The sequence below is a fragment of the Coptis chinensis genome, chromosome 7 (assembly GCF_015680905.1).
Source record: "Coptis chinensis isolate HL-2020 chromosome 7, ASM1568090v1, whole genome shotgun sequence".
Classification (NCBI taxonomy): Eukaryota; Viridiplantae; Streptophyta; class Magnoliopsida; order Ranunculales; family Ranunculaceae; genus Coptis; species Coptis chinensis.
In genome coordinates, this window is record NC_141462.1 from 18062445 (window position 1) to 18081094 (window position 18650).

Consider the following 18650-nt stretch of genomic DNA (forward strand, 5'->3'; position numbering starts at 1 on the left):
TTGTTTAGTAAAATTGCATAAGATAGAAGTTTTATATGATGTCTAGTTTTAATTCAATGGGAAATGATAGTAGTATGACTCAAGGCTAAACCTCCATTAGAGGGGGTTGAAGAAGCATTGATAAAACTTGATCCTTATTAACTTAGAAATCGTCGTGAGAGTTTGTTCCACTCTAGAAGGTCGTTGATTCGCCATGAGAATGGGTGGACGACCTCACATGCTAATTATTGATTGGTAGAGATGTCATGTATAATTAGGGATTATAATTACTATTTTGATATGCGAAGCATTCAATTTGGATCACGACGAGTCTTTGTTAGTTGATTAAGTCGAGTTAAGGTGGATTCAATTCCCTTTAATTCTTTATCTAGATTCAAACCCTTAGCATTCTATCATTTCGTTATTCGTAACTTGTTAATTGAATTCACCTCGTAGTATAGAATTCCCCTCGTAAATCTCTCATTAGACTTTGGACTGCTTAGTTGACACGAAACCATCGCATGCTAAAGAACTAGGAGTGGAACGAATCATCTACTCCCCTATATCTCAATAGGATTGAGAGTAAGAATATCTTTGATAAATCTAGTAACAAAGCAGTTTTAGTTTTACTTTCGTTTAGAGTTTCATCGCTTTATTCATTAGTAAAACTATTCATAAATCAATTATCATTTCTCAACAAATTGTTTTAATTAAGTTTTAAAAACCCGTTTTAATTTAGAAGTGTGATTCCCGTTTTTAATATGAGAAGGTTTCCGGTTTTAATTAGAAGAGATATATTTTTCTTTTTCAATAGGAGATGAATTCCCGCTTTAATAGGAGTTGATAATGTGGAATTTTAAGAAGGCTAGAAAAATACTCCTTGTGGCCATTTTAATTTCTCAACAAATTATTTTAATTAAGTTTTAAAACCCATTTTTTTAATTGGATGAGGGATCCCGTTTTAATTAGAAGTGCTAAATTTTTACTTTTTCATCAATAGGAGAGGAATTCTTATTATAATAGGAGAATGATTACCGTTTTTTAATTAGAGAAGGGATCTTATTTTAATTTAAAAGTGTGATTCTTGTTTTTAATAGGAGTAGGATTCTCATTTTAATTAGAAGTGTTATATTTTTCTTTTTTAATAGAAGAGGAATTCCCATTATAATAGGAGAATGATTACCGTTTTAATTAGAAGTGCTATAATTTTTCTTTTCAATAAGAGAGGAATTCCCGTTTTAATAGGAGTTGATGACATAGAATTTTAAGAGAGCTAGAAAAAATACCCCTTGTGGGAGTTTGTTTTAAAAACTCGTTTTAATTTAAAAGTGTGATTCCCGTTTTTAATATAAGAAGGTTTCCCGTTTTAATTAGCTAGAAGGGCTATATTTTTCTTTTTCAATAGGAAAAGAATTCCCATTTTAATAGGAGTTGATGATGTGGAATTTTAAGAGGGCTAGAAAAATACTCATTGTGGCCGTTTTAATTTCTCAACAAATTATTTTAATTAAGTTTTAAAAACCCATTTTTTAATTAGAGGAGGGATCCCGTTTTAATTTAGAAGCTAAGTGTGATTCCTATTTTAATTAGAAGTGCTAGATTTTTCTTTTTCAATAGGAGAGGAATTCCCATTATAATAGGACAATGATTCCCGTTTTTTAATTGGATGAGGGATCTCGTTTTAATTAAAAAGTGTGATTCCCGTTTTTTAATTGGGGGAGGGATCCCGTTTTAATTTAAAAGTGTGATTCCCGTTTTTAATGGGAGTAGTATTCCTGTTTTAATTAGAAGTGTTATATTTTTCTTTTTTAATAGGAGAGGAATTCCCATTATAATATGAGAATGATTCCCGTTTTAATTAGAAGTGCTATAATTTTTCTTTTCAATAAGAGAGGAATTCCCTTTTTAATAGGAGTTGATGACATGGAATTTTAATAGAGCTCAAAAAATACCCTTGTGGGAGCTTTAATATTAAGGTATAGATATATAGATTGGCAAACCCAACAACTGTTATTTAGTGGGGGACCATTAGGAGTGTTTATGGGTCGATTCCAGTTCGGTTCTTACTGGTTTCAGTTTCGATTCTGTTTTTTAACGGTTTTCACTGGGTTCGGGTCTTTCGATTTTTTCTTATATTTTGAAAACCCGGATTCATACCCATTAATTAAATCAATTCCAATTCGGGTTCCAGTTCCTTCTCGGGTTATACATTATTATTGCTAAAATTACTTTTTTACTTATGTAATCGATATTAAACTTGGTTTTTAGTGCGATAATAATATTTGTCACCGATATTTTTGTCCTCTCAAAAAAAATAATAGTCCTAAATTCAATAGTTATCACACCCCGAATTTTGACAAATTCGGAAAAACAATATTTGTTCCCGACTCTTCGATTTTCAAGGTGTGATACACTTTCAACTTTCGAAAATACCCATAACCTGTTTAATTGTTCTAATAATTTGAAACCAATAAAATTTTTAAATAAACAAAAGTCCTCTTCATTACCAAAAACTCACAAATATGATTAAATTACAAATTTTCTTTTAACAACTCTTTAATTATAATTACAACTGAAAATACGAAAAAAACAAACATTGTCTCAATTATAAATCTTTGCACCTCAAGGGAAAACAAAACATATCATGATATGAGACGCTAGCGCAAACCACAAGCAGCAACCAACCTTTGTCAACCCTAATCATGTCAAGACTTATCAACTGGGTTCATTTTACGAACACACCCGATAAGTAAACATGCAAATCGGGTCAGCATTATAAACAATGCTGGTATGAGTATCCCTAAAATACAAAATATACTTATACATATATATACACAATCCATAAGGCAGTTAGTTCCTCCACCGAGGCGCTTTAGCTTCCAACGAATAATACAACATTCTTAAATACAATAATTAAGGCAGGTAGTTCCTCCACTGAGGCGCCTTAGCTTCCAATTCAATAATAATAAGGCATTTAGTTCCTCCACTGAGGTGCCTTAGCTTCAAACCATACTAAATCAACTGTATCTAATAATAGAATAACCGAACTAAAACTTACTCTATACTTACACTGGTGTAAGCCAAATCACAGGGTGGGTCACTGATATACGTAAAAACAGTTAAACACTAATATTAATGTTAACAACACTAACACGTAATATTACCATTTTTTTTTTTTGTTATCAATTCTATTTCCTTACTCTCTCAAATAATAATGAAGCAATATATAAAGAGTACGGATTTGTTCCACTCATAAACTATCAAGACTAATATAGAATTTAACTAATCAAACAAAAGGAACAATGATGAGAGTAATGATTTGAATAAGAAATTAACTATTATGATGATACTATGAATTTATACTAAATTAACTAACAATATAATAATGTAAATCAAAGATAGAGAATGTTAGAGAAAGAAATAAATCTACTTTTCAATTCCTAGAAGTGTTAGAATAGATTGTTAAGAAACCCTAATCTTTATATTCTCACTAAAAGGTTAAATATAAATCTTAGACTTTTATGATCCCTAGTTCAATTATACCATCTCTAGTTATAATCAAATTAGCATGAGAGGAAGGTTTGTTTTCCATTCTCATGGCAAAACTCACAATCCTCTAGTTTAGATTTTTCTCTTCTTATCTATAAGTCAAGAAAAATCCAAACTTTAAACCTTAATCGACAAATCTATGCTAAATAAATCAAGTCCTTTCAATGCTTCATTAACCTCCCTCTAATGCGAGTTTAGCTTTGATTCATTGGACTGAAATTACTAACACAAGAACAAATAGAACAAGTCATTTGATATAAGTAATTTAAACTTTATAAATCTAAATTTGAACAATAGTCTAATATTCAAAATGAATTAAAACTGAATTTAAAACTAATTTAGAACTAAACTAAGATTGTGAATAACTAATTATTAATTTAAGACACTAAATCTATGAATCAAATATTAAATTAGAAACTAAAACTTGAAATACAAACTAATTATTGATTCTAAAAACTAAATCTTGTTCTAAACACTAATTTGATGCTAATTAACTAGATCTAAAACTAACTATTGGATCTAAACTAAGTAAAGCTAAGTTGCTTAAGAGCTAAGTCTTTGTCACTTCATATGGAGGAGACAAGATCCACAAATTCGTGCATGGGCAGAGGAGCCATGTTTTGGGCCGGAAAATCGAGCCCAAAACCTCATTACTTTAGTCCACAAAGGGGTTTTCAGCTGGAAATGACTTTAACATCCTTTGCGTCCACTTTTGCTTCTCTGATTGGGTCAAGGCTTGGACCATTAGAAAGATCTTTCCGAGACGGTCGTTTTAACGTAAAGTAGGTCCAATTCCGAGGTCTGAGTCCAAAGATACGGCCTTTGGAAGTTTAGCTGACTTTTGTGCACTATTTTTGCCCGCGTTGACTTTGACTTTTCAGCTTTGACCGGGCTTTAAAAGGACTTTTTCTCCTTGAATCTTGGCCTTTAATCATAGAACTTCTTAGCAACCAACTTTTGCTTCTTTATCTCGCAAAAGAGACGCATTTCTGCACGTATTCAACTCCAATGCTTGAAATACATAAGAACACGATAACAATACTAACTTTTACTTATTAATCACATAATTGGTCTAAAAGTAATAATTTTAAGGGGTTAAAACTACAGTTTTGGGCTCTTATCAGTCACACCTGCATAAATAATCAATTCAACCCACCCTTCTGCAAAACCATTGTGAATGCAACCTAAATCACAATAAATCATTTATTATAGATTTAACTTACACTTTGATATATCATCACAATTATTGTTTAGAGTTTCTTCAAGTGTCTCTAGAATCACGTCGTCTCTATGTCTTACCTAGTTTCCCTGGCTACCACAATCATTTTCTAATGCCGAACATGTACATCTACATGCCTCCCCTCACGTAATGAACCACTCTGTGCGTAATTACCCTAAGCGGGATATCGCATACCAGGTAACCCCACACTAAGCGTCATTCTGGGAGATGCTGCCACTATTCGGCATAAAATATCGCGTGTCTCATTCTAATTTTGCGAACGGAATAATCAAGTCACTATTCGGCTATGCCAGAAGGGCAATTCAGATTCACTGAAACGCCAGAAGGGCTAATCAAATCACATACGCCCATCACAAGGGCCAAATCACATGAGTTGTGGTAGCTAGGTTCTAGGATTTTCGTTACGTAATTTATTCAGGTGTCATACATTTATATCTCATAACCATTTCACTCTATCAAGTGCCAAAATAAATTATTACACTAAGCCACCATATTTGGAAATATCTCAATATATCTCATAACACCTTTCATTCTTTCACGTGCCAATTAATTATTGCACTAAGCCACAATCCCGTGGGAAATATCCACAAATATTATACTACCTCATAGAAGCATCTCACAGATATAATGATGGAGCGTTTACATTTATTTCTCCAAAAATATTGCATTTAATATATATCCTAATATATCATCTCATTTAACAGAACAACAATTTCAACATACCACACAATGTCACAATTTCTCCAAACGTACCGCATAACATTTTTATAGTATTTTAGGAATATCATGTCTCTTAAAATTTCTATCTCGTCACGTGTCAAAAATACACAATATCAACGTCAAATTTTTCTTAGATAATGACAAACCAGCTCCCTCCACCACCGGATCAGCTCACATTCGGCCACCACTTCTCCCTTCCTCATCACATCGGTTTTGATCCTTGCGAAAACCCCTACAACTTTATCAAACACAAAAAACCCATTCCTTACCTCGATCCCCTTCCTCCAAACTAGATCTCGTCAGCCATTAATGCATGTTCAAAGCTTCACCCGCTCCACTGCCAACCTCCAACCACCACCAATTGGTTCGGGTTTTGATTTCCACCCAAACACCTAATTCTAATCAAATCCAAACATCCTCACTCCTCACTAATTAAATCTCGACACCAATTGATCTCGACGCCATTACAGCCTTTTTTAAAGCTTCGACAGCCCCCTCTCCATCACTCAACCAATATACCACAATGATAAGAGCCCAAAACTGTAGTTTTAACCCCTTAATAATCATACTTTTAGACCAATTATATGAGTAATAATTAAGAGTTAATACTGATTACGTGTTTTTATGCATTTCGGGCTTCAAAGTCCATTATAATGCGAGAAATGTGCCACTTTTAGCGAGATAAAGGAGCAAAGGTCGGTTGCTAAGGAGTTTACGTGATTAAAGGCCAAGATTCAAGAAGACAAAGCCTTTCTAAAGCCTGGTCAAAAGCTGAAAAGTCGGCCGGGCGAGAAACAACACACAAAGTTAGCAAAACTTCCGAAAGCCCGTATCTTTGGACTCGGACCTCGGAATTGGGCCTACCTTATGTCAAAACGACTGGCTCGGAAAGAGGTTTCCAATGGTTTAAGCCTTGACCCAATCAGAGGAGCAAAAGTGGACAAAAAGTCTGTTGAAGCCAACTGCAGCTGAAGAGGCCTTTTGAATTTGAAGAATTGGGTTTTGGGCCTGATTCTCTGGCCCAAAACATGGCTCCAAGCCCATGCATGAATTTTGGATCTGAAAGTATAAAAACAAAAGCTTGACTCTTTGTTAATGGTAGATAGTTAGACCTAGATTATAAATTAGATTAGTAGCCTCCATTAATTAGTTTTAGATCTCAGTTTTAGAATTTCATTCCCTGTTTTAGATTAAAACTTTAAATCATTGTTCTTTATTGGTTAGATAAATAAAATAGTTATTCTTGTCAATTTCGATTTTTGTCATTTACAATTTATTAGATCTAATTTCAATTCTTGTTATCATTCAATTCTTAGTTATTAATTAGATTTCGATTATTGTTTAGTTAAATTTCATAAAGTTAGAATCTTTGTAATATGTTGTATTCAATTTCAATGGGAAATGATGGTTTGATGAATCAAGGCTAAAACCTCCATTAGAGGGTTGATGAAGCCTTGATGAAAACTTAGTTGTATAGTGTAGAAGCGTTGTAGAGTCTATTCCATTCTAGAAGGTCGAGTGTTTAGCCATGAGAATGGGTGGGCGACCTCACATGCTAGTTATAATTGGTAGAAATGCCATGTTAATTAGGGATTATAGCGAGCAATTCTTACCGTAAGAGCGTAAGAATTGGATTACAACGATATATTCTAGGTGATTAAGTTGGATTCGAGGTGGATTCAATTTCCCTCTAATTCTTTATCTAGATTCAAGAACATTAGTATTTCCATATATTTAGTGACATGACAACATATTGCTTTTCATATTGCATCGTGTAGTATAATTCCCCTCGTAAAACTCTCATTAGACTTAAGACCGACTAATTAGAATAGAAAACATTCCATGCTAGAGCACTAGGAGTGGAACGAATTTGTTACTCCACTCTATTTCGATAGAATTGAGAGTAGAAACTTTGATAAAATATAGACCATAATTTAGTTTTAGTTTACTTACGTTTTGAGTTTCATCATTCATTTCGTAGGTAAACTATCATTTTATCTTTTATCAAATGGCGCCGCTGCCATCTTAGTTGCACTTTAGCATTGTTTTCATAGTAAAATTAGTCATTTTTAAGTCCCATTAAACCCACCTACCCTTGTTTGATTCATACTGTGGTTATCCGTTTCAGCATTGAAAAATTCCGTGAAAAATTTACGGCGACCCGCCTATAAGGAGCACTGGGCCTATGGCACGGAACACGGGCCTATAGCTTGGACACACCAGCGACCTATAGCACGGAACATGATTTTACTGGATTTTGGACCGTGACCACGCCCCAGCCATACCGAAGCAACCCGCGCTAACTTACTGAAACGGCGGCGACCGACCGCTATCGCGCGCTGCCACTAAGCAAAATTTTCGGATTTCTACAGGTTTGTTTTGAACTTCGATTTTTAAGTTTTTCGGTGTTCTAACTTGTTTATATACGAACACGCGTAAACAAGGCGCTATTCATAAGTGAAGCAAAGGGCCTAATCAGGTATTCCTTTTTCTACACCTCGCATCTCGGTTAGAGGTTTCTACTAGTATATCGAATTGTTTGGAGTGTTGCATGTTTAGTTAAGTTCGACTTAGTCTTACATGATATTAAGGTGCGGTGGAAGAAAAACAACTAACGTAATTACACGCACAGCGTCAACAAACAAGTCTATGTAGTTTCCCACCCACTACACCTCTAGCTACTATTTCACACACACCACGATATTATGGTGAAGAAAAGAGACTCTCTCTCGACTTTTATAAAGCCTTGGCGATAGCCCCTAAATCTTGCATCGTTCTAGCGGACCGATTGGGGGATTTCGCATCCCCCAAATATATTTAATTTGTTACCCGTTTTTCATGGTTTAAACCATGAAAAACCTTATCGGCTACGTCGCGTAGGATTGAACAAGTCCTTACAACATTCCACCACCCTACGGTTGGTGCGGAACAAATTAAATTGAGGGTATTCCCTCTCACCTTAGGCGATAAAGGCGGCGTCTTGGTTAGCGCCCAAAGCGCTAATTACGTGGACTCGTGGGCCAAACTTGTTCAATTTGTTTATGGAACATTTTACCCACCCCTAAAGGCGGATGAAATGCTTTCCAAGATTCACTTCTTTCGAGAATCCTCATGAATCATTTTGAGAGGCTTGGAATCGTTTCACCGATCTCCTTATAGAGTGTCCACACCATCACCTAGCAAAGACCGTTAGTTCGTGCCTTTTTCAAAGGACTTCTACACCACCATAAAGAAGTCCTAGACATAATGAATGGGGGGTTTTCCTAAGTAAAGGAGCCCGAGGAGGCATATAAAAATTTTTGGAAGATCGGACTAAAGCGTAATAATAATTGGGGGTAGTGGCGATTACTCCCGCTCCGCTAGTTCTTCTTCAACAGTTAAGGCTACCGGTATGTTTGAGGTTAAATCAGATCGAGCTTAAAACTCTAATTGAATCCCTCACAAAAGGTAGAGGCCATTTACGTACAACAAAAGCATATCCCGTCATGAATGTAAATTCAAATCCATGTAGTTTACATTTGGAGTCACGAGCATCCCGACTCCCATCTATCCTATAGCCTATGAACATTCTTGTTCCATTAATAGTGAACCTAGCGCCCTTGGAGACAAAATCCCACTTTGGTTGGAGAAATAACCAACAAATCACACCTCTGTGGTACAATAATCAATATGTTAGGCCAACGCCGCGGTTATAACCAAGCTCCACCACAACAAGGCGGGATCGAGTAATTATAATAATTATAACAACCAAGTGCAACCTCGACAAAGTCAAGCACAAGGTCGATGTAGTTATAATAATTATAATGCTAATAAGGTATCGTTAGGTAAATAATAACTATCACAATCCGCCCATAAATAATCAGCGAGATAGTTCGATCACACCACCGTGACTACTACACCCACACAATCGGATCGTCTTGACACCTTCATACAAGTGAGCCAACAACTTTTCAAACCATGGCTCAATCTAACCAACACATTCTACAATCCGTTAATAATTTAAACCAACGGTTAGCCCAAGAGAAAGCCCAACCAAAAGGCGTGTTTCAGATGGCGATACCCAACCCTAGAGCGACAAACCACGGCCTTTGGGGTAAGCGGTAATACTAAATGCGGAAACTACATCCGTAGGTCGAGCTAAATGCCATCACCACTCTGGATTACGGAAGAATGGTTGATAACAAAGTAACTATGCCTATAGTTACCCCATCGATACTCCTACACGGATATCGAACTAGATGCGAAATAGAAACCGAAGAACCTACCTTTGTAGAGGTACCGGTTAAACCACAACCTAAGAAATAGAAAGCCAAGGTTACACATCAAGTCGAGCCATACGCTAAATATAGAAGCGAAACCACCGTTCCCTCATAAATTAGCCATGCTAACCGGGGATACTAACTTTGGGGAGATTAGGAGCGTTTTCAAAAATCTAACGATAAACCTTCCTTTTTCGAAGCTATAAAAAAGCTACCTAACCACGCTAAGTTTCTTAAGGAGTTGTGCACTACTAGGCATAAGACCAACATACCTAAAGGCGCCTTTCTAGCTGAGCGGTTCCCAACTTTATCGAAAATAATGGAATTGTTAAGTACAAGGACCACGGTAGATCCTCTCTATACAATGCACCTTAGGAGATTCTCACGACGACCGTATTTACTAGACACGGGGGCTAGTGTTAACTTACTCCCATTTTATTTGTATAAACAAATAGGTCTAGAGGAGATGCAACCTACTAAAATGACATTGCAATTAGGCGATCGGTCTATTAAGTATCCTAAGGGTGTGGTTGAAAAGCGTCTTTGGTTAAAGTCCAAAATTTTTACTACCCGGCCGATTTTGTTATCCTCGACCACGAAGTCACTAACGACTCTGTACCTATCATTTTAGGGCGTCCCTTCTTGGCTCTGCCAGCGGCTCATAAACTGCGCTGATGGTTCGATGTCCTTGTCCTTTGGCCATTTTTACGTTGAGGTAAATGTTTTAAAAAAGCGAGGAACACGATATCGATTCATCTACAAATGGCGAGGTTAGCATGATCGAGAGCTTAGCTCAAGATTACTTCAAAAACATGTTTTCAGGAGAAGCAGATTAACAAATTCCTTTCCGCCGGAAATTCCGACTTTAACAATGACTCCACGGTAGTAGGCGAAATCGAAGAAGAATTTCACGCAACTCTTTTGCACCGCTTCTTTACCACTTTGCGAGTCCCCTTGCCAACAACCATTCATCCCTTGATGCTATATGCGGAAGATGAATTTTTCAATCTCTATATCCCGGTGATCCTTTTGACCCACCTATTGAGGAATGTCTTGCATATATCAAGATTTCTAATGATATGGACTTGAGAGCTCTAGCTGAGAATCATTCACCTTCCATCACCAATATTCCCCACCCTCCACCTTTTCAAAGGAACCTCGAGTTTGCACTCGATCCTTTAGTTTCTCCTGTGTTTCATGATTTTTTAAATCCACCTAGTAAACAAATACTTCCCAAGGATAAACCACTTGACACCTTCATTTTCAGACTTGAGACAGTCCCTAACTACACCATGAATGAGTTTTGTGCTAAACCCACATCCTCATTTTTTCCATGCTTTCCCTCTAAAACTTATCCCAATCCACCATATTTTCCACAACCATTCACTTTTCCACACTTATTCACTAGGACACCCTCTCGTTCAAAGATGAAACATAAGGTGCATGCTCGGTTATGTTATAGGTCTATCCGACTTCGCTTTCATTCTACTAGGCTGCATCGTAGGAAATCTTGGTGCTTGATTGTATTTGGATATGTTTTCTGCAATATTTATTTATGGAACGATCCACAACTATTTCGGTTGTTGATATATGATAAACTGCATATTCATACATATGTTTAGATAAGTCTAGGGAATCTGACTTTAAAAGACCCAAGTTTTTGTACAATACCAACGTTCTGGAGTATAGGCCAAACAAAATTTTCAAATTTAAAAAGAGTTTTCCAATTTTGTTTGGGGGTGGCGTATTTTGGTATTCATTTCAAATCATGTTGCCACCCTAAGCCTGTAATGTTTACTCCAGTAGAGTTTGTATTAATTAGTACATACCAGTTTAATTGTGCTTCATATTATCATACCATCTTTACAATATTTCTGTTACAGGTACTGCCAATTTTTGCCACGTTTCTATGGTAAATTCTTTCCTTATCTCTTTACACTTTGAGGACAAAGCGTTCGATTGTTTGGGGGTGGGATAGAAACATTTGCAAAAATTAGACACTTTTTGGATGTAAATTACGTACTTTTATTTATAAAATATTAAAAATTATAAAAATTAGTTAGTTACATAATTTAATTGTGCTATTGAATTGTTTCATGAACCCCCTTCTCCCAAATTGTTTGGGGGTGGTATAGAAACACGATGTAAATGTTAAGCACATATTAGGTTGTATATTACGTATTATTTGTCTTAAAAATAATAAAAATAAAAATAAAAATAAAAAGTTTATGCTATACACTTAGGAATATTGGTATTGTTTTTTTTTTCTATGCTCTTAATAATCTAGAAGTCTCACGTAGCTTTTGCATTAGAATAGTTTTTAGAAACTTAGGTTAATATGTAGGTAATAATATTTGCATCTATCTATAAATATATTACATGAGTATCTATGATTGTTTGGCAGTAAGTTTTTGAAATCTAGGCTAGAGTACTTATTCTACAAATCCTGTGAGAATATAGCCTAAAGCCTTATATGAGTGAAACATTTGAGAAATTACACAAGGGAAAAGTATATTCCGAATAGAGAAATCACACGTCCACTTGCTTGACCACTATACCATGTCCTAAGAGAGAATTTAGGCCCTTTTTGGATCGATATAGCTAGAAATTCCGACCTAAGTATATTTTCCGCTAGTCGTCCCACTGAGCCTTTCATTAGCCCTTTCATAAACCACAAATCCTTTACCCTATTACAAAACAAAACAAAACAAAATAAATAAAAATAAAAAATAAAAAATAAAAAATAAAAAAATCAACCTACCCAATTTAGATAAGTCTGAGAATAGAATAAGGAAGAAAGAAGAAGAGAAAAACCTGTGTAAACAAAAGTTAGTTAATTGCTTCAGAAAATAAAGAAAATAAGTTTCCATCCAAAGAAAAGAAAAATAAAAATAGAAATAAAATAAAAACTCCAAAAAAATAGAATAAAAGGAGTCAAAAGCCAAAGAAAAAGGGGGAAAAAAATATGGCTAAGGATGGAAACAAAGTGTAGAAAAAAAAGTAAATAACAAGGTTTTCTCTAGTTACATAATATGAAGACTCTATTATCTCGGACTTGTCCTTTTGAATATCCATTTCCTTCCTTCTTAAACCATCCCCTAATCCCGTAACACCTAATAAAGACCTCTAGCTTAATTAGGAATAGGTTAGTGGGATAGTAAGTGGCAAATGTGTTTGATCAACTTCGGGCTTCCTTGTGTGTCATTGAGATTGTAAGGTAAAGTATGCCCATTTACTGCTTTGGAGTAGCAAAACTTGAGTGGAAAAATCAGTGATTTTTGTCTTGACTTTTATGTGAGAACCTACTTAAGGGCGTTATTCCAAAGTTTCATAAAAGCGGACACATTCTGCATTTCATAGCATTACTCATTGTATATATGTTTATTTGTAGATGATTGATTATTATGCATATATTAGCTTAAGTTTCGACATGATTATTACGTATTCATTGCTAGTGAGATGTATAGATAATTGAGACATAAATAAGGAAACAATAGTTTTATTTCTTAGTCGTTGTAGTATAGATGAAGTTTGTGAGTACCTTCACTTTGGAAAACTCTCACAAGACTATAACTTCGTCCACTAGGGAATTCCTAGTGGTTTAAGCCCTTGTTGCATATGGTCAATGCAATCGCTCAGTCAAATAAAGCGAGTAGATAGAACTCCATTTTTGGTCACTTATTCTAATTTCTCATATTTGCTTGAGGACAAGCAAAATGTTGTTTAGCGGTGGTTTGATAAGAGCCCAAAAACTGTAGTTTTAACCCTTAATAATCATACTTTTAGACCAATTATGTGAGTAATAATTAAGAGTTAATCTCGACACGTGTTTTTATGCATTTCGGGCTTCAAAGTCCATTATGTGCTTGAGAAATGTGCCACTTTAGTGAGATAAAGGAGCAAAGGTGGGTTGCTAAGGAGTTCTGTGATTAAAGGCCAAGATTCAAGAAGACAAAGCCTTTCTAAAGCACGGTCAAAAGCTGAAAAGTCGGCCTTGGTAGAAACAACACACAAAGTCAGCAGAACTTCCGAAGACCGTATCTTTGGACTCAGACCTCGGAATTAGGCCTACCTTATGTCAAAACGACCGGCTCGGAAAGAGCTTTCCAATGGTTTAAGTCTTGACGCAATCAGAGGAGTAGAAGTGGATGAAAAGTCTGTTGAAGCCAACTGCAGCTGAAGAGGCCTTTTTGGACTGAAAGAATTGGGTTTTGGGCCTGATTCTCTGGCCCAAAACATGGCTCCAAGCCCATGCATGAATTTTGGATTTGAAAGTATAAAAACAAAAGCTTGACTCTTTGTTAATGGTAGATAGTTAGACCTAGATTAGAAATTAGATTAGTAGCCTCCATTAATTAGTTTTAGATCTCAGTTTTAGAATTTCATTCCCTGTTTTAGATTAAAACTTTAAATCATTGTTCTTTATTGATTAGATAAATAAAATAGTTATTCTTGTCAATTTCAATTTTTGTCATTTACAATTTATTAGATCTAATTTCAATTCTTGTTATCATTCAATTCTTAGTTATTAATTAGATTTCGATTATTGTTTAGTTAAATTTCATAAAGTTAGAATCTTTGTAATATGTTGTATTCAATTTCAATGGGAAATGATGGTTTGATGAATCAAGGCTAAAACCTCCATTAGAGGGTTGATGAAGCCTTGATGAAAACTTAGTTGTATAGTGTAGAAGCGTTGTAGAGTCTATTCCATTCTAGAAGGTCGTGTTTTAGCCATGAGAATGGGTGGACGACCTCACATGCTAGTTATAATTGGTAGAAATGCCATGTTAATTAGGGATTAGAATGAGCAATTCTTACCGTAAGAACGTAAGAATTGGATTACAACAGTCTATTCTAGGTGATTAAGTTAGATTCGAGGTGGATTCAATTCCCCTCTAATTCTTTATCTAGATTCAAGGACATTAGTATTTCCATATATTTCGTAGTGACATTCAACATATTACTTTTCATATTGCATCGTAGTATAATTCCCCCTCGTAAAACTCTCATTAGACTTAAGACCGACTAATTAGAATAGAAAATATTCCATGCTAGAGCACTAGGAGTGGAACGAATTTGTTACTCCACTCTATTTCGATAGAATTGAGAGTAGAAACTTTGATAAAATATAGACCATAATTTAGTTTAGTTTACTTAGATTTTGAGTTTATCGTTCATTTCGTAGGTAAACTATTCATTTTATGTTTTATCACACAACAACCAATAACCAACCAACAATTCCAAACCACAACCACAAGAATTCAAATAACAAGAAAAAAATAATCATAACGATTTCTTTGTTTTAGCTTTAGCAGCCATTAACGACCTCTAAGCTCTAACCATTAAATTTCATGAGTTTCACAGTTCGGCAAAAGCAACGGGGAAAACAATATGCTAACCTTTAACAGTTTATCAATTCGACAAGAAAAAAATTGACAGTAAGCATAACCAAAACTATACTGAGCCGGAAACAAAACTATGACAGTACTCGTAGGTTCGGTGAAGAAAATTGAAAAAAATATAACCACTCATCTTCGTATCGCCGAAACAGAGTATATAGCAAAATACGCAAGAAAACCAGTCCCAAGCTAGCTAGAAGACGCACGAATCCGCTCTGTCTCCGTTCTTCTTTGTTTTAGGCTGTTTAGTTTAAAAAAAACTTATTTTTCTTAAAACCTTTCATTTTTGATAAATCCTTTCATTCTAAATAATTTATATTATGATTACCATTTTAGAAACTTCCTATTTTACCAAATATCTCTATTCCTAACTATGGAATATTTTTTCTCTATTATAAGTACTATATTTAGTGAGTTCTTTGGTGTAAAAATCTCTCTCACTTTTAGGTAAAATCCTCCACTATCTACAGTGTGAGTTCTTTCTTGAAAGTGGTTTTTCTTTGGTGACAAGTTCCTTATTGTTGTACCCTGGCGAAGACCAGCGTTGACTGTTAGCTGGGATTGATTATGGAAGTTGGGGAGGTTTCAAATCCACCTGAACCCCCAAACACGGATGCATCTACAACAGATCGAAGCTCTTCTAATAACAAAAACTCTGGCCATTCAAGTATTCAATCATGGAGTTCTCTGTTTAACAAGAGCAAAAATTCTAGGCTTCAGCCAAACTTAACGAAGGTACACACTCCTCTCGTTAATGGTATTCCTTCTGTTCCTATTGAGTTTGTTAATGAGGGTATAGATCTCTGAAAAGATTACCTTGTGGGGTTTTTTGTGGAAAAGAGACTTTCATATCCTTTTATTAAAGCTGCAGTACAAAAACAATGGAAGATTAAAGGAAGTTTTGAAATGATTGCTGATCAAAACTTGTTCTATTTCAAATTTGTGAATGATGAGGATCGACAACTTGTTATCGACCATGGACCTCTTTTTCTTGCTGGAAGAATATTTGTTGTGTGTCCTTGGTCTCCAGCAGTGGAAAATCTTAGAAATGGGATTACTGCTCTTCCCATTTGGATTAAAATGGATCTCCCCAAACACTTGTGGACAAAAAATGGGATAGACTTCATATCTAGTATAATTGGAGAGCCCATTTGTATGGACAATGCAACTACAAATAAAACACGCATAACCTATGCAAGAGTCTGTACTATAGTGGATACTAACTTCAAGTTTCCATCCCATATTAAGGTTAATATTGGCGAGGATACTACAGACATCGGATTGGATTATGAATGGCAGCCAGAAGTGTGCGATACTTGCAAAATCTTTGGCCATTCTAATGCAAAATGCCCAAAGAATAAGGCGAAAGATGTACAAGCCCAAGACACAGCAAAACAAGTACAAACTCAACACACTCAAGTCATCAGACACAAGAGGCAAACTATGAGATGGACTCCAAAGAAGTATGCTCAAAATGGTCAAACAAGCTGTTTGAGAGATGATGAGGGAGCTCCGATTCCTCCTGAGGGCTTAACTAAAGACTCACCAGTGATCATCTCAGAAGATAGAGCTCAAGTACCAGAGGGAACAAACAAAGAAAATGAAACATTGGACTCAGAAGGAGGTTCACATATTGTGGTTCATACTGGGGTTCATGCAACTAATCGTTTTGAGGTCCTTATGACAAACGACAATGACGAAATGAAAGATGTAGATGATGCTCAATTCAATAGCTTGGAAATAGTTCCATATGTAAGTGATAGTCTCATAAAAGAAAAGGAACTACAACAAGAGGAGCACTTTGAGGAAGTAAGAACTGACTTTGAGTTTACTGAAGTAGTTCAAGTTACTGAAAAAGATGAGGAAGGGCTCCCTGAAGTGGACACTGAAGAAATGAATGCTTATTCAATTAAGAGAAGCTATGTTCAGCAAGAAGGCAGTATCTCTACCAGTGAAGAGGAACTTGAGAAGGAGTATTTCTCTGATCACCTTTCCTCTGAAGAAGACCAAGAGATTGCAGGCATGATTGTGTCTCCACCAGTCACTGGGATTAATGTGAAAATGAAACATTTAACAGATCACTCAGAGCTTTCAAAAGTAACTGACTGGAAAAAAGCTAAAAGTAAGAAGAAATAAAAAACAAAGCCCAAGGGGGTAGGTAAGAGCCACTCCTAATCCTTTTCCAATGATGAATAAGATAGCAATTTGGAATGTTAGGGGAATAAACTTGCCTCAGAAAGCAAAAGAGGTGAATAAGGGGAGGAAAGAAAACAGTCTGTCTTTTTGGGCTTATTGAAACAAAAGTTCAAAAATATAATTTTGTGTTCATTAGTAATTTGTGTTGCCCTGGATGGAAATTTTACACTAATTATGATAGTGATCCCAGTGGAAGAGTTTGGATATGCTGGGACCCCAGTTACATAGAGGTAAAGAAAATGGCAGAGAGTAAGCAACACATTCATGTAATAGTGCAGCTTCTTTCCTCAGCTCAAGTGTTTGAATTATCAGTGATTTATGCCAGCAATGATTCAAATGAAAGAAAAGCCTTGTGGAACATCCTAAAAGGAATGCAGAATTGCACTTCCAAGCCTTGGTGCCTCATGGGGGATTTCAATAATGTATTATATACAAATGAGAGACTTGGCTGTGATGCTGTCCATCCCAAAGAAGTAGAAGATTTCATGGATTGTGTGGTCTCTGCTAGGCTTTCTGACATGAAGTTCACTGGTTTCTTCTATACATGGTCAAACAACGCTCAAGGAGTGCATAGAAAGATGTCAAAAATTGACCGGGGGTTCTTGTCAATGCAATATGGAACAACGGTTTCTTATCCGAAGCCTCTTTCACACCTCCGGGAATCTCGATCACTCTCTCATGATGGTAAATTGGTATGATTCTAAGAAAGTACATTTACCTTTTCGATTCTGTAACATTTGGTTTTGCATCCTAATTTTCATGAAGTGCTCACCCTCGTGTGGGACAAGCAGTTTTATGGCACCCTGTTTTTTATCTTGTACTTTCGTTAGCGAGAACTGAAAAAAAGCTCTCAAGGGATGGTCAAAAGAAAAATTCTCAAAGTTCTATGAGAGAGTAAAAGAAGCCAGAGAAAGCATGCACTCTTTGCAACTTAAACTGCAATCAAATCCAAATAACATACCATTAGAAATTCTTGGGAAGTAGGTCAGAAGCAAGTACATTGAACTTTCCAAGATGGAGGAGGTTGATCTCAAGAAAAAAACACACTATGATTGGCTCGAGTTTGGAGATAGGTGCAATGCCTATTTCTTTAATGCCATAAAGGAAAGGAGAGGGAAAAACTGTATATGGTCATTTGTGAATGAAGGGGGTGAAAGACTAAATGAACTGTGAAGTTTGAAGCCTTCCTAGATTATTACAAAGAACTTCTGGGGCAGCAAGGTGACTATATATTATAGAAGAAAGTTTCTTTCATGAATTAGAAGTCACGGGCATTTTGCAGCAACATCAGCAGAATGAGTTGGA

The 18650-nt window shown here is 35.7% G+C and overlaps 1 protein-coding gene across 1 annotated transcript; it reads left to right on the forward strand.

The window, feature by feature from the left end:
- The first annotated feature begins 15583 nt into the window (after window positions 1–15583).
- LOC147486382 (uncharacterized) lies at window positions 15584–17669 on the forward strand. Its single transcript, XM_086571647.1, has 2 exons — window positions 15584–15884; window positions 16398–17669. The coding sequence occupies exons 1-2, from the start codon at window positions 15717–15719 to the stop codon at window positions 17283–17285; spliced, it is 1056 nt and encodes a 351-aa protein (XP_086427773.1). The 5' UTR covers window positions 15584–15716; the 3' UTR covers window positions 17286–17669.
- Window positions 17670–18650: the final 981 nt, after the last annotated feature.